We start from the raw sequence: 22,674 nt of genomic DNA on the forward strand, positions 1-22,674 counted from the left end.
GATACCATCTCTACTTCCTTTCCTGACTTTTGGCCTCCTTTTCAGATTAATTCCAAGTTTATTTGTTTTTAGTTTTTTTTTTTTTAAATGTTCTTTTCTTAAAATGTTGTCTCTTAGGACCTCTTATCTACTGGAATCAGGTTTGTGTGCCAGCTGGAAAAATGATATCAGAACTATATATACATGTTTTTGTCTGAATAAGGAAAGATGATGTGTAACAGTAGTTTAACATTGAGATGCTTTCAACTGCATCCCGGGGTCTTCAGTCTCCATCAGTGGATGGAGTTGGCTCAGTTATCATAGAGACAGCTTAGCTTAGCGGTTAAAAGTCTGGGAAAAAATATGGTAAGTGTTGAATTTTGTTTCTTTTTTGTCAAAGGTCATTGTAGATGTAGAGAAATCTTATCAGAGATGAATCTACAATAATTGTTTATTGGGAGACAGTGATTTTCAGTCAACAGTGACATTTAAAACAACAGTGGTTGAATTCAGAACTGTGTATTAATAGCTGTCCTGAGTGATTCCATCACAAGTGGACAGGTCCAAGTCTGTCAGTTCACACTTATTGTGTTTCAATGGACTTCACTTCCTGGCCGTATATGCAAATGAACACTGGGACAAATGGACACAATGTTTTATACACAAAGAATGAATTGTCTCACAAACAAAAACAAATATCACATATAAAATTTGCCGAATTAACAAAAAAAGCCCATCAAGTTAAGAATATATTGTCAACAGTGTTACACAAAGTTTATAAAGATTCTCCTGAACAACTCAACAAAACGGCAATTTTTAAAGGGAGTCTGGGGACTCTCTACATGGGCAACAAAGTTCCCTATATTGGTTTCTGCTTAGTGTATTTAGAAAATCTAACATGTTTACCTTGGAAAAACAAACAAACAAAGCAGCGTGTTGTCTGCTGCTCTTCATTTCGTGTCAGTGGTGATTGGATCACTCAGTACAGATGTTGCTGGCGATGTGAACAAGGCCGGCGTTGATAGACTGGATGAAGCTCCACAGGCTTCTATGCAGCTAAAAACAGACAGATCTCATACAATTTTTCACTCCGGTTTTAATGTCATGGTGTGGCTTGGGGAATTTCAGAGAAAAGGCGAGGTGGAGCTATGTTTCCTGGAACAATTTTACATCAAAGGCATGAGCTGGCACAAAATAAAACACGGGGGGGGGGAGACAACAGGGATCATAACGGCAGCATCTTTTGTGACATTGAACATATCTTGAACTTCAAAGGGCCGATACAAATGCCTCTCAAATCCTCCTCTCAAGGCTTACTCAACTTTGCTACCCTTTTCTTCCCTCAAGCAAAATCTTGCACTGCATGGGGGAGAGCATGGAAATGCTGACATGCTTTGGGTTGTAAATGTGTAAGACAGCAGCTGTTTTGCATTATACTCTCATGTATGAGGGACAATCCCTGCCCACACTGACTTGTCTCAGATATGTCGCACTGATGTTAGCCTTGAAAATATTTTGTGTTATGGATAAAAACATGTAACATTGTTTTGAGAACAAATTTCCACTTGTGGAAAAATCAGGTAATGAAGGTAAAAGCGCAAGACAGCAATATCTTACTTTTGGCAATTGCATGTTAAGGTACCCTGAAAAAAGCAGTCCCACCACGAGAAAATCATGAAATGACGACATCCACTAAAATGTTTTTATCTTGGAAATGACATGCAACCTCATTTACTTCAACTACCTTATTATATCTGCTGTTTTTGTCATAAACCTCATTATTTGGCTCACATGATGCATCAAGGAAGGTACTTTAGAAACGAAAGAAAACTTGCCTCATGTCTGACTCTTTAACATTTAATTTATGTCAAACATATGTAGATGCCACGCCAGGATGGCTTATGGGACACAAAAAATGATATAGTTAAATTAAATCATGAATACAGTGTACAATGTAATGGTTGTGAAATAAATCAAACTAATCTTTGATTTATGTGTGAAATTCTGCTCAACATTACCAAATGTTTCAATGTATTGTATTATTATATACAAACATCTGTATATCTTAAATAAAGAACATTTTTACTCACAGTGTATTTATGAAGATTTTGAAATGTGAATATTTTTAAACATAATCATTATAAACAAGAATAATGTTGATAGGAAATAAAGGCCTTGGTGCCTTAAATGTCTCCCTTCAGGCATTTATAAATCTCTTTTGAAGTACACGTATATTTTTTTTCAGATGCAGGACTTTTACAACTTATTTACAGAAATAAACCAGAGATCCCATCAGACTCATGGTGCAGACAGACGATGACTCTCAGACAACAAAGTCACATGACAGCAGGAGTCCCTCTCTCGGCCCGTGTTTTGGCAATAGTCCCTAACTTTCCAAAAAGTGTCAGGTATCACAGCGTGTTTTACTGCCGGTGACACGCAACATCCAACATCTGACACAAGACAAAAAAAAAGTAAACCGGACTTTCTCACAATACGATTCTTACACTCCACCATCAGTGCAAATGTGTTTTTTCTTATTAGTAAAACGCTCTTCTAAATCCAGACAGACAAGCTGAACATGTACAAACCTGAACTGGATGATATATGTGACACATGACAATCTGGAAGAGTATGTAACATGTTAATGCAAGTTGAGTTAATCATGACTTTTAGATCCATTCAGCGTTTCTTTTGAGCGTCATTAATGACTGTTTTAACATCAACGAGATCAAATGATGACGTCAAGATATTTATAATGACACAACCAAAAGGAGTTACCGTCCTCCTGTAGCTATTTGGCCTCTTTCAGCTCACGGTTTTGATTTAACGCCTCATTTACTGCATGTTCAATCTTGCCAGTGTCAGCAGGCGGCTGTTATCAGAAAACAACATTCACTTGAGTTCATCAGGTTTATCGAAACCAAGAGCTGGCGAGAAAGCTAAAGTAATATCTTTGGTGGAGACCAAACCAGAACTAAAACGAGGCCTGAGTGATTGATTGGTTTACATTTTCGATGGCGGAAGCACAAATCCCCAGTGCTCTTTGCACTCTGCACTGTCACGCTGTCATATGCTTGTTCAACATGAATGAACAGTCAGCCTTCTAAACAGACATTGTATGTCGTTCGTATGTTGCTTTCACCTCATTATAGCCTGTACATAATAGCTATATTTTGACCTATCTCTGTTCAGCTTTGTTGTCCTTGTCAAATTGCTTGTACCGGTATGTGTGCACACATTCTTGGCCAGTAAAAGCGGATTCTGATGCGATGATGAATTTGCTCCCTGTTAAGATTTTGCTAACATGTTTGCATTCAAGGCTGCACGTCCATCAGCTAGAATCCCTCCGTCCACAAACAAGCAAGCAACGATAACGCTGCTTAAAGATGTAAACGTAGTTTTTGTATTCTTTCAGAAGAGCTTGATGGGGGAAATGACAGACTGACACTCACTATTGAGGTGAAGTGTTGGAAATGTTCAACTATTGTAACGGAGGCTTAAAATGACCATTTTTGTCAGGAAAATTAAGATATGTGAGTCATAACCAGGGCAGTAAGTATTTGCTTAGAGGCAGATTCACCCTGAAGTTGGTCATACTGGTAAATCTCGACAACCACCAGCCTAATCTTTGTCTTTATTATTTTGCTGTGACTTATCCTTGACATGTAAACTCAGATTATATAACAAAAGTTGTACTTTTTGCAAAGTAGAAAGGCATATACAGCACGATATGTGGATTGATATAAGTCATGACCTTAAAATAAATGCTCAGTAATTATCACCTAAATAACTGTTATGCTCAGCTGATTGCTGTTTCACTTGTTCAATTAAGGCTGCAATAACAATCCGTGATTGGCTGCTCAATTATTCATAGTATGAAGGCAGTGACAGCTGATCCTGCCATGATGCGTGCCTCCAACAGATGGCGCTGCAGATTTTAAGATCCAAAATTCACATCTGAACAGTGCTGTACAATCCCATCAAGCGTCTCACAAGAGGACCCTGCAGTAACCCTGCTTTAAATGTCAAATCAATAATAATACTACAAAATAATAAAAGATACAAAATAAAAAAAAACAGTAACCTAATACCTTTATGTCCAAAATGTATGAACAGTTATTATTTATTTTTAACTGATACAAGAACACCTAAATTAGAATTTATTCAACCGTGGCTCCAAAAATCTGTGACATTTAAACATTTCAAAAGTGTTTTCAAGAATGTAAAACGCTTTTGACTCTTAATCTAATTTGAATATGTATGTGTATATATTATCAATAGGTGCTCCCTACTTCATCATCATTTAACCACCTTGTTATTTTTATGATTTGTTTTAACTTTACAGAGCTATAAATTTCTTCTTATGGTCTAATGTTTTCAATTACGCACACATATTCGCGGTCACCTGTACAACGACTTGATTCAATTAAAGGGACTGTGGTGGGTGGGTGGCTGGATGGGGGCTGATGAAGATGTTGATGAAGAGGAAGAAGAGGTGTGATGATGGTGCCAGCAGCAGTGGTGCAGTCTGACCTCCCACCGGAGGAGTGGCGTTGACAGAAGGACGGTCCAGCAGATAGAGGCGGCAGCATGCTGAGCGCCGCACAATGCCACATACAAACTCAGGCGAGCGGTGGGACTAGACTTCTTTACCTTCATGCCACCGCAGGGGTGAAGACGAGAGCCAAACACACGCGCAGCCAAAGATCAAGTGTACAGCGGTGAGTTCTTCTCCTCTTTGTTCCGCCTTGTTGACTTGTTGACTGAAACTAGTGTCTCCGGGCCTCGTGTGCATGCGTGAGCAGGCGCCCTGGACATAAATCACCAAAATGTTCCTTTTTCTTACAGCCTGTCACTGGTGCATTCGGGACTTTTGGAAGTTTATGCTACTTTTTTTGTTTTCTTTTTCGCCGAGTCGGCAACCCGCGTGCCTCCAGAGCCGCATTCACAAAGTTAATTTATGACACGGTTGAAAGGCTGGCTCGTGCGTAAAGGCGCAGCTGGAGTGTGGTTTGTTTTGGTCTGGCGGCTCGCGTGGGGCCAGTTAGCGCTAATTATTAATGTCACACTCACGCGCTGTTTACTGATCCTCATGTGATCATAGTTTACAGTATTGTTTTTATTTGTTTTGTTTTTTTTTAAAATGACCATCCCGTATTAAGTCTCCCTGCGCTGTTTTGATATCCTTGAGGGACTTTTGCTCTCAGTCGGGCACTTTGGTTGTGAACGACTGGGAGCTGTCCCACCTTGAGCAGAGAAAATGACCTGAATGTGTTGCTCCTCCTGTCAGGCCAGAACATCAGCAGCCGCTCCGGTGATCAGCTCTGCTCGGCACGTTCAGTAAGGAGATTTATCACACGCAACACGAGGAGATGAGCGGCAGCAAGAAGTAAGTGACATCAACAAGCTTTACCGGAGCGCTTTTTCATTCTACACAGAGCTGCTTAACTTGAAAAAAGAAGAGACTATGAACACAAACCTGTGCACATGAATCTAAAGAGGAGTGAATGCTGACAGATCACTGAAATCATATTAAGGTCAGGAGTTAACAGGCAGAGTCAAGATATGAGCTGTCATGTAACTCCTCTGCAGGGATCCTAGCCTTGACATACACAGTGAAGCAAGACACTAAACATACATGGGATCTTAGAGGAAAACCTTCCACGTTTGATTTGTTTGCTCGTTTTAAAAAAGTGGACAAACTGTTGGACCGATTTAACTCGAGGGTAATCCGCGGCCACCACCAAGACTTTGATTTCATGCCATCAGCTGGATCCTGTGTTGTCTGCTAATTTCTCTGATTTTGATCATGTTAATCTCCAGGTCAAGTGCTGCACAGACAGCCACAACACCAAAAAGAGGGGAAGGCAGAAAGCATCTATTGAGCAGTTCTGACAGATATTTGACAGATTATTGTGATGATACCAAAACCACAACTCCAGGACGTTAAATCCCAGCTGAATCTTGAAACTTCAGGCAACAATTGATCTTGAATTTCAGCCTCGTGCACTGTGAGAACTACTGCCAGACTAAACCCCCAGTGTGGCTATCATCTAACAAAAACGGCATCTTTCTTTTTCTAATGGGCGCAGAAGCCCTTTTGAGGTTCAGGGAAATCTGATATCTGGTGACATTTTGCCTCCATTGCATGCACGATTTGACTTTTCAAACTCGATTGGAGAACGGGACACTAGATACGCTTTCATTCATATCTCAGGCGACGAGAGCGACGGACAGCGAATACCGAAACACAGTCCTGATGCCTCCGGGCCGTGTGATGTCTCCGGGGTTTGGACGCACAGTCGACAGTTGCATCTGCTCGAGTGCAGAGAACACACTCTCCTCTCCAAGCAGATAGTGAATGTAGGCTACATGCAGATTGCCATAGGCCCTACAAGGACAGGCGGACTGATAAGTTATCTGTGAAGTGAAAGACAGATAGCAGCTAATACACAATCAGGAGTGCAAAGTAACAGCTCGTAAAGGTTTTTGATTGCCTGCACACTTTGTAATGTGGTGATCTGAGGGTTTAGCTATTGATCCTCCACACATACAGAGCCAAAATCTTGATTAAAGAATTAATCCACATTGAAAGACCTTTACACTCTTAAAACCATAGCTGAGAGTGCATTTATCGGTCCCTTTTCCTCTTATTCCTGGCAAAGGGATGAGTGTCATGATGTGAAATCGAGATGTATCCTGTGCAGCTATAAGGGATCTTGATGGTAGACATTGTTGTGGTGTTCTACAACTTAAAAGGCAGAGATCACAAGAATCCTGAACTTTAATCGTGTAGTGGGTACTGAAACGGCCCCTCGGGCATGAGTTTCGGCTGATTGTTTTCCCTCAAAATAAAATAAATTCTAGGAAAAAGGGACACCTGAACTTCTACGGAGAAATATCAAGCTGCAGGTAAAGGCAAATATTGGCCTGTCACAGAGATCTGAGTATATGTTGGCTGAAATGTGCCAATATGAAACCTCTTTCTTTGAGGACTTAATGCAGGTAACAGTGTTGATGATAATAATAATAATCAGAAATCCTCTTCTTCCCCACAGATGGGGAAATTTGTTTGTCCCTATCTATCGAGGCAGAAAACAAAGAAAAGTAAAACATAACATCACACATTGCTGACAAGCAACAATGAGACTGAGTGGAGTTGTAGTCTCACATCACGTGTGGGTGTTCAGCTCAGGCTGAGGGGAGTTCAGCCTGTTATGTCCAGGATTGTTCCATAGGTGGCAATGGAGGAAGTAGGAAGGCCGGTGCCACTAGGAAACTGTGGCTCACCATGATGTTTTTTGCAAGTTCACCCACAGCGGACACGACAGAAATTAAGCTTGATGAGCAGTTCATTTGGGTTAATCAATCAGCCGAGTGCATCTGAAGTTTGGGTTATGGTACTAAATTGACCCAGTTACTGAAAAAAACCACAGTTAGAAGGAACAAAATCTTTCTCCAGGCATCTTGCCTTTTTTTTTTTTTTTTTTACCTCTTATGTTAGACCTGAAAGCAAGTGTGTAAGTTACATCTTGGACGCACATACCTCCAGGTACAGTAATAAAGCAGTATATCCTACATTTGGTGTTAAGTGTGCTGTGAAAATAACAGCACAAAATAAAAAACAAAAAAAACCTTGAGGAGCTTTATTTCTAGAATGATAAAGCTCGTATCGTCAGCTCATACGACTAGATTGCAGAGTGGTTGTCCACATATGGGGCTGTCAAAGGATGACTGCATGGAAACACTTTGTCTCAGAGTTAAAATAACACTGATAATGTGGCGACGGTAGGATCATTGCAGACGTACTTTCCCTCATGTTATGTCTTTATGACATTTCAAACCAAGACACAGATGAACTGAACCTGTTCGTCTATGCGACGTTAAGATTGCGCTGCATGCGAGCAGGGAATGCAGAGAATGTCTTCTCACACTGAGCAGGACGCTGAACCCAGACCAGCTGGAAGAGTATTGTTCTGTCGCTGAACTCTGACCTCTGATACTGTTGTGTCCAGGGTATCTGCCCACCATGCTGTCCTGTCCACTTTGGCCTAGAATGGACTAAGTGGCTGGAGAACATAACTCAAAGTATTAATGGAATCGTCATATCAAACGTACAGTAGTGGACACAGTTCCAATATTAAATCACTGCCATCAGCTTAGATTTTGGATCATATATCATGGTACAACTTTTGTCCCTTCCTGGTTCTGCATCAGAGTAAAGTGATGTTATTTTCAGGACTTGCCAAACTGCTCTACTTGTTCTAACACTTACCCACTTAGTCATTATATCCACATTACTGGCGATTTATCAAATAGTCCAGTTACGTTGACATTTGGTGAAAGTACAGATGGTCAGTATATATCATAATGTAGTGATGGTTGAATTTGTCACCCAGTCCTAGCAGTGTGCTTTTTAGGAGATTTAAAAATGTCGAGAAACATACTGGTAACTCGATACATAATAGAGTGATATCACCCAAATCTTCATCACTCAGAATCCCTCACTATTGATTTTATTTTTTTTATTTTTAATTTAAGCAGAGTTATGAACCCTTGTTACCCTCGGTAACAAAACAAAACAAAAAGAACAGGGATTGTTTCACAAAACAAACTAATTTGTCTGTGATTCAATTAGGATAAACCCATGGCTCTATTATTCTGGTTTTTGTGTGTTAGTTGGTGTGTGTGTGTGTGTGTGTGTGTGTGTGTGTGTGTGTGTGTGTGTGAGTGTGGGGTCCATAGTCTTTGATTGAGCACTGATTGCTCTGCTAACAGTAACTTATGAGTTATTAATATGAGGATGATTTAAATGTAAATATTTGCATTAGCAGTTTGTGTTTAAGACTGTAATGATTTATTGTTTTCGTACACGCTGTGTAGCCCCTGGCACAAAAACAAACAAACTTCTTTTCAGCCATCTGAATGCAACATTTCTTATGAAACTTTTCCACGTCTGTCCATGTTTGTCGGGAAACAGTTTCAGGTGAGGTTGAAGGCGTGTGGAGTCGTCTTGGACAGCAGCGGAGGCTGCCACACACCGGCCTGTCATGGGCTTGTGCGCGCGTGTGTGTGTCTTGTCACTTAAGTAAAGCCGGCGTAATCCTGTAAGGGCGGATGAGTAGACAGACATGTGTTGCCCCACTTGTTTCTAAGGTGGAAGGCGGTGGAGAAGGGGGCCTGGCAGGCATTACTGACCAGATGGAGAGGCTTTGTTGTCTGTGTGTGTGTGTGTGTGTGGGCGTGTGACTGATTAGAAGCAATACTACCTGATACTTTTTCAGATATTTTTTTTCCCTCCCAGTAATAAAACTCAACACCTTCAGTGTGATTCAGTGTCTAGCAGGTGAAGCGCAGATGGCGTCAGATCCAGATCTTGAGGGGTTCCAGTCTCGCGTTTTTCTACGCATGAGCAGCACCACTCTTGCCATCACACTCAATTAGCAGAGACTTCCTGTCCTCTCCCTCACCCCCCTCCGCGAGATTAAATCCATTACATCGTACCTATCGACTGCGCACTTTGCCCTCCTCAAGGACAGCACACATTCTCACACTTGAGTGGAGTTTACGCACTCGCTCACGGGCAGTTCTTTTAAGGGCGCTATCTCAGGGCTCCGAGGTGTGTCAATGAGTCTTTAATGGGTGGAGATGAGTGCCACCAGCAGCACCAGACTGAACCCCAGTCCCAACTTACTGCAGGTGAACGAGCCGAGGCGCTATGGCTCCACGTTGTCACTGGAAGAGAAGTGTGAGCAGTCTTTCTTCCTCTTTTACTACTACAGGATGGAGGACGAGGCGGTGCTGGACCGGGGGGCGTCCTTACTCAAGCACATCTGCGACGAGGAGGAGGTCGAGGGTGAGTTTACCTGTTGTTGCTGTGCTCTTTCATTTCTCTGCATGCCATCGAAAAAGCCTGAACTCCAGGATGTTTGTTTACATTCTCAAAAACTATGCCACCCAAAACCAAACAGTCACTTGCTCTGTAGCCGTGTAGAGATTTTTCTTTTTGTTTTTCCTAAGCAACTCCGCTCTTCTTACTAGTATTTTTCAAAGGGGGGGGGGTTGCTCATTGAGAGAGGAAGGAAGAGCGTCATTTAGCCTTTCAGAGACTGCCAAATGGCGCGCACTTCCCACTTCCTGCACGTACACCGTGACCTCACCTGTTTAGCAAGCTGGCACGAGAAAGATGTAGAACGCGGAGCATGTGATCCTGTGTTTACCTCACCTCTAATCCCCGAAGATCTACAGAACAACAAAGAGAAAGGAAAGAAAACCTGCCAGTACTCTCAAATGGCGCTAGCTAAAAGGAATTTCTCATCACATAGATTTTGCTTCAACACTTTTGCTTTGTAGTCGTAAAATCTCAAAATTGGGAGAACCTACCAGACAATTATATATGCTCAAGTCCGGTGAGCATGTGGAGCGTTCTTTTTGTTCTTGATTTAACAATTCTAAATATTCGAGCCCATCGTTTCAGAACAGTGTGTTGTAGGTTTTCCTTTGTGAACTGTCCAATAAATACCACCTTTCTCTGATTTCCGACCCACTTGGCGTAGAGCCAGCTAATTGAGCCTCGATTCAGTGGTTCCGTTTAGATTATTTTTTTTTAACTCTCCCTGCTGCTCATGACGCTTCTTGTGGCCCGGGCGCAAGGTCGGGTTAACATGAGGGCGACATTAGCACCCAGCTTCACCGTTTTCTTGGGTCTAGTCCAGCAGATTAAAGGGGCCGGGGCGTGGAGCCAGTTTAACCATCTAAGAACCTCGGGCCACCATTGGCTCTCAATGATTTCTGTACAGTATTAATCTATTGGACTGTATCCATCACACTGAATACCAAGCGTTATTGATGCACGTTTTCAAATCAAACTGTGTAACCAGGTGGCAGTACTGCAACTTAGAAAAACCTAGACTGCAGCATTGATGAACACTTTGATAGATTTGTTTTTTTAAAGTTGCTGCTGTGACACTTTATAATAACCATCATTAATACATTTATAGTCAAACTTTAGTTAACAATGGTTTCAGTGTTAGCAAATAATGAAATGCTTTGTAATGCACTTGTAAATTTTAAATATCATTTGCAACTTTACAATAAGCAATTCATTGATAACTAGTGTGTAAAGCATTTAATTGTTTGTAAACAGTGAGCTAACTATGAACTAAAGTTAAATTACTCATGTATTTGCCATTTATTAATGATGTTTATTATCAAGTGTCACCAAATCTGCTAATTTATTTCCATTTTGTACAGAAATTAAAGTAACAATGGTTGTAAATGATTGATTTGTCGTCAAAAGGCTAGAATATTCAATATGCAAGCGCTAAGTGATCTCTTAAAAGTAAGTGAGCACCACACATGATTAAGGTAACAGAATCAACACTGGAGTTTGCACAGCAGTGTCCCCCATGAGGTCATCACTTTGTCGGGTGTCACCTCGGCTTGAACCCTGCTTCAATCTCCCTAACTTCCTGTGCGTAACCAGCGCCTGAGCTGTGTCTGAGTGTGTCCTCATCTGCTACCTAAAGCTCTTTTCGGAGTCTCCCCTGAGCTCTTCCCGGTGCGCGCTCAGAGCCGACTCAAAGGCCGGCCGATAAACAGAACAGAGAGAGACAGGGTAGCTTGACATTTTTACACGTTCGACGAGATAAAAGTCGGTGAGAGGAGCCTTGTTCCAGTGGCTAAATTATCTTTATCTGACACCGATTAGTCTCATGTGTCACTCAAGCAAAAACATTTGGTATCTGAACTTTAAATGCCCAAGATGGACGACTGGGTAACGTGGTCCAAGCCCCTGTAGACCTAAACTCCTACATCTGGCTGGCATGACTTTATGAAAAAGTGATGTATGTTGGCAAGTTTTAAGATATCGCCTGTTTAGCTGAGTCAGCCTAACAATCAACAACTCTCCTCCCCACTAACACACGAGCATATTTTTAAATGTGTTTTGTATTAGCATGCTGTCGGTGCCATGTGGCGTGCTGCCATCCTTCTCACTGGTCTGGGCAGGTCCCAGCATCGCGGTTACTGGGGAGACTGGCACACACAAGGATTTTATTTCATTCAGTGTGTGCTTATGGGCAGCTCCAAAAGAAGTTCCTCTTCCACACACAAAAAAAGAGGAGGAAGTCGTAACACAAAGCTGCACTGGCAGTGCGCAAATCTTCCTTTCCAGCTCCTTGACTTGACTGTTTTCTTTTTTTATTTTATTATTCCCTCTCCTCCATCACTCTCCTCTTATTCTCTCGTCTCCTTTGTGGTTGTTGTCCAGCCTGTGCAGACGTCTTCACGCTCTGCTTTATTGCTCATCTGTCAGCCCCTAATAGCACCGTCGTCTTTAGTTCTCTCTGTCTGTTTTGTCCTGTCCATGTGCTTCTGGGTCTTGCTGTAATGCCCACTTGCTGCATGGCAAATTTGACTTTGGCCAGCTCTAATGCTGATTGATAAACCTGCATGAAGGTGAAAGGTTGGATACTTTAAGAACCTAGTTTTCTACAATTTTAGCAACCCCAGCTTGAAGCTTAAATGGTTAAATTAAAGTTTACTGACCCTTTTCACGGCCGACATTTTGACTCCTCGAGGCAGGAAGAACCCAGATAGACTTAATAACTTTCTGGATGGCTGCATCCCATTTATCTGAGCCAGGCCCAGGGCTCTGTTTTTGTGCACCCTCACTCACTGACGTGGCTCTCTGGGACACTTAATAGAAAGGAGCCATCGTTAACATTATTGGTCACACCTGTGCTTTTCAAATGACTGATTGATCGGTGGTTAAACTGCTCTCCGGAGTGTGTCAGTGCGTTCCTCCATGCCTCTCCCGTTGATTTCAATGCAGCCGTCTGCCCCAAAGCCAGATTCAGCAACGTCATGACCCTTCCTTCATTCATTCAAGTTCATTACGTAAAACCAGGAGGTAAACCACGATGTTGGGAAAATTACCATTCACACCAAAAAGAATGGGGCGGCTGTAGCTCAGCGGGTAGAGCAGGGCCGGCTGCATGTCGAAGTGTCCTTGAGCAAGATACTGAACCCCAAATTGCTCCTGGTGTGTGGTTGGCACCCTGCATGGCGGCCTCTGCCATCAGTGAGGGCCCTGCGATGAGCTGGCGACTTGTCTAGGGAGTACCCTGCTCTCGCCCCAAAGACAGCTGGGATTGGCTCCAGCATAAAAAAAACAGCCACCCCATAAAAGGGATAAAGTGGTAATGGTTGGATGGATGGACTGAAAAGAATGAGACCAAGACCAAAAAAAAAATCAAATCTATACAACCGTTTTAACATGTGGTGTGAAAAGGGTAAACAGACTACGGGGGGAGGTGCAATATACCACTCAACCGACCCAGTCTTCAGTTTAATCTACTAGAGTCTTCTGATTGAACTTTTAGCAACTTTTTTCAAACTTTTTTCTTTTTTAGTTTCCTCGAGCAGATTTCCATTTTACTCCCCCCCCCTTTTTGTTAGACAATGCCGGCAGGGTTTTAGCCTGATTGATCTCGTGTATTCATGTTATCACATAAACACAGAGCAGGTGCCCTGTTTGTTGAACCAAAAGCCTGGTGGGCAGGAGCTCTGGTGTGGGTGATGTGGGTCCATCTCCAGCCGCACGTCTTCTTCTGCAGAGTTCCTCCTCATATAACAAAGCTCCTGTGTCATATGAGGGGCGAAGTTATATAAGTTGTATCCAGTATATCTTTATATAAACTGACTAAGTTTTTTGTAGTAATGATGATGCACGCAGACTACAGGCTGATGTTTGATGATCTTTATTTAACAACAGGCCGATATCTGCTCAGTGTGTTATTACTAAAAACCTCATCTAAAAAGCAGAACATAGACAAAGGAGCAGGCAGCTTGACCAAATAAAACATCCCCCCGACTGACAGTATTCCTTCACGCTTCAGGTAAAACAGATCAAATCCTCTCAGATCCTCCTCGTCTCTGATGCTTAGCGTTAGCTCGGTATGCTGAACGGTCGGTGTCAGTGAATTTAGATGAACCCTCTAAAAAACGAGGCATTGTGGCACGAGTGAATAAAGAATGCTCTTGTGCTCCAAGAGAGATCATTGTTTGTTGTGTTGAGGGGTTCAGCCACTTCCTGGTCGGGTCATGTGCAGTGCTTGGCTCAGCGCTGCTCCAAAAGGCGTCGTTTGACACTGATTGCACAGAGCCCTTTGTCTCGGGAGGACTTTTGATGTTTACTCTAAAAGGTTGCTTTCTATAGTCTTCCTCTGCTTAGGAAGGATAAACATGTGGTGCCAGAAATGTTGTCAAGGTTCTGTAGAGACACCGACTGTTAAACTTTAGTATGCAGGTATTAGAGAAAAGGTGAACATGCGCTATACTGTATGCTTGGTTGCAAATTTATTATGTACACAAGAACTCTTCTAGGGACTAAACAATCATTTCTGGAACCAGAGTCTAAAAAATAGTGTCTGGCAACTATTCCTGATTGCTCTGCAGTTAGTTTCCTCGAAGTGAAACATGTTTCTAATATCATGTTCATCCTTTTTATGTCAATGGAGGTAGAGCAGCTAATAGAAACGTGTCTTAATAAAACATAAATTGACACTATAAATAGAACTGAGGTCTTTCTAAACCAGATGAGCATTACAAATTCATACATTTCATATTTATTGCATGAGTTTTGTATTATACTGCATTGGCTTTAACTGGGTGTACCAGCTAAAACCAATGCAACTTGCCACTGAGTGCTTCTGAGTTTTGTCCTGACGTTATTGAGTAATGATGTTACACAGTGGCTGGCTTCATAATCTTTTCTCTCTCTCTCTCATTTTCTGCACTACGAGCTCCAAATCTCTGATATTGTTGTCAACGAAGGTGTGTTAGCAATATGCTTCGCTGCTTCGTGTACACAAACTAACAGTGTGTATCAACCAGATATGTTCAGGTGTTGAATTCCAGGTGGAATTTAATCCGAAATAGTAATAGATTCATGTTCAGAAAAAGTGCCCTGAGCCAGATACCATCTCTAAGTATCAGCCAACTGACCAGCATTTGGATGGCATGTTATCAGCAAACAGTCTGGTCCGCTCGCCTTTATTGACTCTATACCGCCCAGCTACAGGTTAAACGGCAGGTCCTGTTGGTATTGTGCCAACATGGATAACAGAGATGTAGTGGTGCAAGCAGTCTTGGCGTCTTCGCTGCTACGTCCTACTTCTTTTTCTGTCCAAATATTTGTTTTGACAGTGAACTGCAACCCCTACGACCCTGCTCTGCTACGCTGTCTGTCTGAAGACGTGAGAATGTTCCCTGTTAAACTGAATTGACACATGGTCAAGATTGCACTTTGCAGCACTTTAAAACCCTGCCATCATTTCCTAAATGTTGATGCTTCTAATTTAGCACCTACCGATTGCTTTTGCATTTTCAGAATGTCAGCTGTGAAGTTCAGGTGCATCACTTGCATCGCAGCAATCTGAATTTCCTCAGGATGTCAAAGAGTTCATCTGCTGTTTTTTTTTTTTTTTTTGCAGGTCACCACACCATTTACATTGGTGTGCACGTGCCCAAGAGCTATCGGCGGCGGCGGCGCCACCGTCGGAAAGCCAGCCACAAGGACAGAAAGGAGAGGTTGACGGAGAACGTCTCTGACAAGTCGGACACAGAAAACAACGATGAGGCCAGCAACAGCATCCTCAAACCTCTCAGTAAGTTCTGATGGACTCCGTGTCAAGGCTGGTTAGGGCTTGTGTCCGTCTTTGCTGAAGGCTGCTCCCTTTTCCAGAAAAAAAGCCCATGTAACTCCCCGTGACCCCAAAGAAGTTGCTGAGTCCAGTTAGTGGCCAGAAATAGCTGCGCATGTCCTGCTGAGTGACAAGTCTGTTTCGACAGAGCAGAGAAAATTTTCACTGGAAGTAATAGCCGCTCAGATAAAACTGTACGAGTGCTGATGTGAGTCTCTTGAGTGCAGAGTGTAAGTGCATGCCTGGCTGTGCTTTTGTCCTTGGTTTGAGACATAAGTGTATCCGTCTTTGTGTGCGTTCGGGTGTGTTAGCATCCATATATGTTAGGGCAGACAGGTCTTGGTTGGCTGGAGTGTAAAGTACGATGTGCCCTCAGGCACAGCTGCTGCTGCGATCTGCAAATGCTCAGACAAAGAGCTTGAGCCACTTAAGGGGAAACTTTAGAAAGAAGGGGGGGAGGGAAAGGTTACGCTGGCTGACAGTGACTAGAGGTGTGACTTTAAATGCAAGCCCATCTCCCACTGATGTCAGCATTTTTCCTCTACCATGTTCAAGTTAATGTTTGAATCAAGGTGTGACCGAAGTCCTATTTGCATTGATAACAGAGATTGTGGATATTTTAGTGGTGTGAATTTGCAGCTTTAATACAATTTATGACTAGAATCTGAAGGGGCTGCAAAAATTGAAGGCTTTTATGGTATGAGAAGGGAGCGATATACTAAATAGGGCTGCAGCTAACGATTACTGTTCTTGTCAGTAAATCTGTTGATTACTCCTCATTGATCAATTTACACGTTGTTTGATCTAAGTGACGTCAACAAATGTCTTGTTTTGTCAACAATCCAAAGACAGATAATGTAAAGTAGGAAGAAATACATCAGGAAATATTTCTATAAATGCAACCATAACCAGAGAATTGAGCGATTACTGGGTCCAGGTCTATCACAATTCATAAACATATGCCAGTAGACATGAAGGGCCACAAGCCAAAAAGGTTAGGAACGACAGATTTATGTCTCAACTTAGACTAAGAGGATAGATGCTAAGTCTCTGTAACAGTGGTCTTCTGTGAATAAGGCTTAGAGCATCCGGGCCCTCTATCAGATCCACTAATGAGGCAGGCTACTCTCATTTCTCGACGATGATGTCATTTTACACATGCCTGCTTCCGCATGAAGTGACAAGAGGACCGAAATACGCCAGAACTGGATTGTACAATTGTACGATTGTACACATCGCTTGATGTGGGGGATTTTCTTCAGGATGCAAATCCAATCAGAGAATAGATTACACCCGACCCATCTGGTGGTTGCTACTGACTGTGATCATGCATATTTCGCAAAAACAGTGAGTTTTTTTTTAAATCAATTTTGGGGCCTGTTCCCTGATTGCGCTAACTGCAGATGCATTGATCTGTAATAAGCCTCCAAAGTGGGTGAAGCTGTGTTTTTCGAGGTTTTGTTTGTGTTTCAGGCATCATGTTGCTAGCTGTTTGGAAAGGAACACACAAGTGTAATCTGATCATTTCTGTTTGTGATTCATTTGATGATGAACCTTTGACATTCAGACTTGGTTTTACCCTGACTTACAGATTGATACTGTGCTTTTGACCCTTATAAACCAAGCAATGCCCACTCACCTATGACCCACAGATTGTTGTTCACTTCTCGCTTTGTTTCAGTTTTTATAGGCCTGACAGTAAAGCTGGCAGAAATGTATTTTTTTTTAATCCTCCAACCCCCTTGGTGGGTCTCGACTCCAAGTCTGGAAGAAGAACTACAACAACAATATGGAAAAAGATATTAAAGAATAAAGGTGACAGATAAGATGACAATATGATTTCTTTGTTCATAGAAATTTGTGTTCTTGAGAGGCCGATTCGACTTAGCGACCCTGAAGATGGTTCTTTGCAGCTGGTAGTTGTAGAGTTGTTGTCTGTATTTTCTTTTTCAAACCAAATATCAGACTAATTTAAATCCCTTGTTCTTCCTCTTGTAAAGCCCAACCCAATCCCGAACCCGCAACCAAAGTGTGTGGACACCAAGCATTTACACTGACCCAGCAGGGATACAGTTGTACCCGCCAGTGCTAATGGATCGTGTCCCTGGGGCCATGAAGACTGGGTTTTGGGTGGTGTAAATATTCTAGAGTAAACAGCGTTGCAGTTACTCTGTGGCCTCACCGGTTCATTTGCTCACACTTGGTTTAACAAGATTGAAACTGCTGCCTGTATTTAGAGGTGAGATAGATCATGGCCTGGACAACGTCGTCGAGGAGTGTTTGGGTGTTCTTGTTTTTTTTTCTTTGCCTCATGGTGGTGGTTTGTCGATTGCCAAGTCGGACCTGTCTGTCGGAGTACATGATGATTTTGTTTGAATGATTCACTTGTAAATTAAAGTCTGATTGTCTGTTCTGATCCATATTAAGATGTACACTCCAATCAGACTTCTTTACGTGATACCAAAAAAAGGCATGTATGTCAAAGGGTAAAATCCCATCCGTGATTCCTAAAAAAAATATCCCATGCTGAGATGAACACGTGTAGAACTGTACACACCTCGGTTTGTTTACAGCAACACTGGTAATTCTCCATTCATGGAAAATGCGACTATGTTGGCAGCAGGGTGTGCGCATTGACGTGTTGTTAGCAGTCAACACTGTGGCTTTCTGCTGGTTCATAGGGGTGAAATAGCATGTTGCTGTGAGCACTTTGTAAAAAATCAGTCTCGATATTGAGGTGTTTATGAATTGCGCGGTGAATTGGCGTCACACAAATAGAGAGCAGAAAGTACAATTGGTTTTGTTGTGCAGTCAGTGGCTCATTTACTTTATTATGTGTAAGCAGACTTTGGTACAACTTATATACTATTGGATGTGAACCATTAAGTGCATTGTTGCCACTAGTCCGTTTTAAGGTTATTTACTGGAAATAATTGTTGTCTTCATCACAATACACTTTGTCTATGTCTATACGAGTCAGGCACTCTCGTTTTATTCGAGAAAAATGGAGAGGAACCGCTGTGATGCACACACACACACACACACACACACACACACATGCCATCAAACAACACAAGATGAGTTTTGCAGTGTTACCAATAGCAAGTGCAGTTTACACACTTTACTATTATAACGTTCAAAGCTCATGAAATTGAATATAAATAACGCAACAAAACAATACAAAGTGTTTTTGTCGAGCCCTGATTCAGTTTCAGTAATCAATCAATCAATCAATCAATCACAAGTCTGAACTCTACTGGAGAGATTATCAAGATATTCCTTCAGATGATATTTAATAATGGTGGCCACTACATTCCATCGTCTCCCATTGGTGTTCAGTTGGCTTGACATGTAGTTACTGTGAAGGCCAGAGAATACTCTTTTATTGACAGAGTTTTCATACCTGTCAGTATCTTCTCAGGGTCAAACTTGCCAAATTTAGCATGTAGTTGGCTATCTCAGGAAAGCTAGTGAGCTAGCCTGCTGACCGTTCAACATCATGCATGTCATCGTTGTTTATGTAAGGGATAATGTATAGAACGACGGTCATTATCGGGAAACTAAGTCCAGACAGGATGAACTGGTCGGGGTCTGTTTCGTCCTGAAGGGACTTTCTGAGGGAGTTTCCTGACAATGACCGCCATTCTATACATTATCCTGCTTATTACATGGCTACTCGCCAACATGGAAAAAATGAATTCACACAGTGTGTCTTTTTACAATTTCTTTATTACCATTCATAGTGTTTTTCAGCGAAGAAATGTAGCAACCCTAACCCAAACCGACGACAAAGATGTTGACAGAACATTCTTTAGGACACAGCTGATCAATTGTCCGCTGAAATTCAAGTCCTCTAACCAGTCTTTCAAAACTGACATGGCCCATACCGTGCACTTTTTGGTGTTCAGTTCCTGTCGACCCTCTTCTATTTTATCAACGTCTCATTCATCCAAAACTTTGTGCCGTTTCGCTTTTATTTTCCAAAAATGTTAAAGCTAATGTGAAACTCATCCATACTAGTGGCCTAGTAGTATGTTTTTTCTGATATGAAGTAGGCTACAGATCAGCTGATGTCACTTAGAGACCAAGTATGCTGGGGTGATAAGTGACCAGACTACTTGTGCAGCAAAGATTCTAGAGCGTGGAGTGCTAGGAAATATGTGAATCAGATGCAAAAAGGCCACTTATCTTGACAGCGGTCAAAAATGCTTAGCAACGGTCAGTTACAGGGAAATATTTGACCACCGATTTGGAAGGCCCATTCAAGTGGAGTGGAGTGGAGCATTCTAGAGCATTAAGAAGAGCCATGTAATAGATAGAAATAAAATTGCATTCATAGCCATATAGATTTTTAAAATGAATCCATTCAGATTTTTCCCCAATTGTCCAATTGTTGCTTGAGGGAAAATAATTGTTTATTTGCTATTTTGAGTAGCTCTGCCCTTGAGGAATGTTAACTAAAAGTCAAGTCTGTAGGCATCTGTTAGCAATGCAACAGCATGGAGTAAACCTAATGTCCCTCTGTTACTTGCTGCTCTACTCTGTTTTACTCCCTCTGGGAAACATGGCTGCCCCCAGGGGAAGGCCCATATCTGTTGTCTGGGCTGAAATCCTCTTGTTTGGTCAGATGGACACTGCAGGGACTATAAGTCCATCCTCGTCATTACATGTGTGTCCACCGCGGGGCCACTTGACCTCTGCTCATTTCGATGAGCATGTTTTTTTTTTTTTTTTTTGGTCAAAGCTTTCCCTCCTCTGCTTTAGTCAGATCAAATGCTCTCTCAAAGTGGATTACAAAGATTACTTAGAAACTTGGTTCTTATACAAATAGGTTTAATTTCCCAAAGTCAGAGAGAGCAGATTGAGACCACTGCGATGTATTAAGTGTTGTATTGTTTAAAAAACAAAAAACAAAAACAAAAACCCATACATTTGTAAATGCCAACTGAATGTTCTAGCCTTGCTGCAAGCATTCCTGCCTCTCTCAGAAGTGAAAGTATGAGCCTGAGATTTACGAGGACTTTCTATACTGATTAGATAAATACAAAGGTCAAGGTACAAAACTGGCTGTTTTTTTTTTGTTTTGTTTTGTTTTCCTTTTTTTTCTGGTTCCTGAAAAGTTGACATTTTGGAGCAACACACATAACCACATAGCAACTGCTATTACTCAAGTAAACTATAATTGCCTTTGACAGATTTTACACAAGGCTACATGTGCTCTGTTTGGATCCAGATATTTTCCCTGAGAGTTATGAGAAAGGATCCAAAGTGAAGAGACTCTATTGATTACATGTTTGGACAGGACATGGTGTCCTTCCAGTGGCCTTACCTCGATGATTCTGGTTGGTTTAAGACATTCATACGATCCTAAACATCATTTTCACATGTCACAAACGATGGCAGTTTCTTCTCTTGAAATTGCACAGTGCAAACATTGGAGAAACAGTCTGGACTGGTGAGACTAGAGCTTCTACAGAGCAACAGATTGTTGGAGAAATTCATCAACGTCATAGGCAAAAGTGAATTATATCAGCAGAAAAGGTCTCTGGCTATTGATTGGATAAACTGCTTAAACCCTTGAAAGGACATCATTTTTCTTTACTTTGTGTCTTTCTGGACATGAGTTATTATGATGAGTTAATTTTCATTGATTGACACTTAGATCAACAAAGACCCCTCATCCACAGCCTGCACTGATAGTCTTGGCTAAGATTAGCTAACTTTAGCTAGACCTTGTGTAAAATAAACATTTTAAGCCTGTTTTTGACTCACTGACTAGCTTGGATGCACTCTGGGTAATTTACTTTTGAAAAGGAATGAGAATACATGGAATCATTTGATCATTTGCCAGACCAGGGGACAGCTTTTTTCAAAACCTGATGCCTACATTACCCATAATGAAACTTTGCCACTGAGTGACATCACTGGTTTTCATCAGATTAAATGTGTTTTTTATGTATCCAGGTAGACCTGTAAGCACACTTTAGTGTGTGAAATGGGTGATTTCACTTTAATGTGAGTGATTCATGACATTCTTATGAAATGGGCATTGTGCCTTATACGGAGGGGATGTGGTCGAACGTTCAGTGTACCTGAAGTAGTCGTTTCATTTCAGGTTGCGTCCGCCCTGCTGGCTTTTGTTACATTCCCATCAAAACTTGCCCACCGCAGCTATCACAACAAAATACCAGAGCTTGGTGTTCTGGGTATAAATACTGTGTTTTCAATGAATCGCCCCCTGGGTGTTACTCTGCATTCAGCCCAATCCCTGTTCTGCTGCCTGTGTGCTAGCTGCCCTGCATACTGAATGTTAGACTTTGTGGCATGGAAAGCATTTCCTGTGTACTCTCCAGTGATCCCCTCTTTGCTTTGAACGAGGTGATGCAGAGCTGCATTATCATTGCGTGAACGTGCTATTAGATTCCATGTAGCCATTTACTGTACTGAGTTTTTCAAAAAGGTCAGAGAGATGGAAGGTATTTGTGTAGGATGCATGTCAAGAGTGGGACTAAACAGGCCTTTAGTGGCAGCCACACTAAGCTTTCTGCCGGGCAGCGGGCATTCTTCCTCCATCCCCTATCCCATGAGCCTCTGCTGCTGGGACAAAGTCCTCTTTGTATGCCCATGGCTCTTGGCTAGAGCACACAGAGCTTTGAAATTGTGCTTGAACGATGGGATTTTCATTTCTATCCCTCTTTTTCGTGCTCGCTCTCACCCCTCTTTGCTTTCACTCTGCACCGAGCCTCACCCCTAACCCTTCTCACCCATGCCTCCCACCTTTCTCCTCTCTCTTAGCAACTACTCAAGTGGGACAGTATTGCACTGACACCAGCACTGTGCTTGTTACCAGCTTCCTGAGTACCAGAGTTTACCAGAGTTTCTGCTGGATGCTGTGGATAGACAGCATCAGATTTTTTTTTTTTTTTAATTATTATTTTTTTTGCAGTAGGGTTTATTATTTCCTAATCTTGTGTCAAACTCTATT

The 22,674-nt window shown here is 41.9% G+C and overlaps 1 protein-coding gene across 3 annotated transcripts in view; it reads left to right on the plus strand.

The window, feature by feature from the left end:
- Positions 1 to 4,410: 4,410 nt before the first annotated feature.
- The window catches only part of slc4a4a (solute carrier family 4 member 4a), a 57,886-nt gene continuing 39,622 nt past the window's right edge, over positions 4,411 to 22,674 (plus strand). The window contains exons 1-4 of one of the 3 annotated variants that reach the window (XM_037097561.1): positions 4,411 to 4,703; positions 5,273 to 5,371; positions 9,765 to 9,838; positions 15,480 to 15,653. In XM_037097561.1, coding sequence (XP_036953456.1) covers positions 5,355 to 5,371; positions 9,765 to 9,838; positions 15,480 to 15,653 — 265 coding nt within the window. In that variant the 5' untranslated portion in view covers positions 4,411 to 4,703; positions 5,273 to 5,354. The remainder of the gene's footprint in view (positions 4,704 to 5,272; positions 5,372 to 9,764; positions 9,839 to 15,479; positions 15,654 to 22,674) is intronic. The other 2 variants (XM_037097560.1, XM_037097559.1) reach the window with 2 other exon arrangements.

Source organism: Acanthopagrus latus, chromosome 5, assembly GCF_904848185.1.
Source record: "Acanthopagrus latus isolate v.2019 chromosome 5, fAcaLat1.1, whole genome shotgun sequence".
NCBI classification, from domain to species: domain Eukaryota; kingdom Metazoa; phylum Chordata; class Actinopteri; order Spariformes; family Sparidae; genus Acanthopagrus; species Acanthopagrus latus.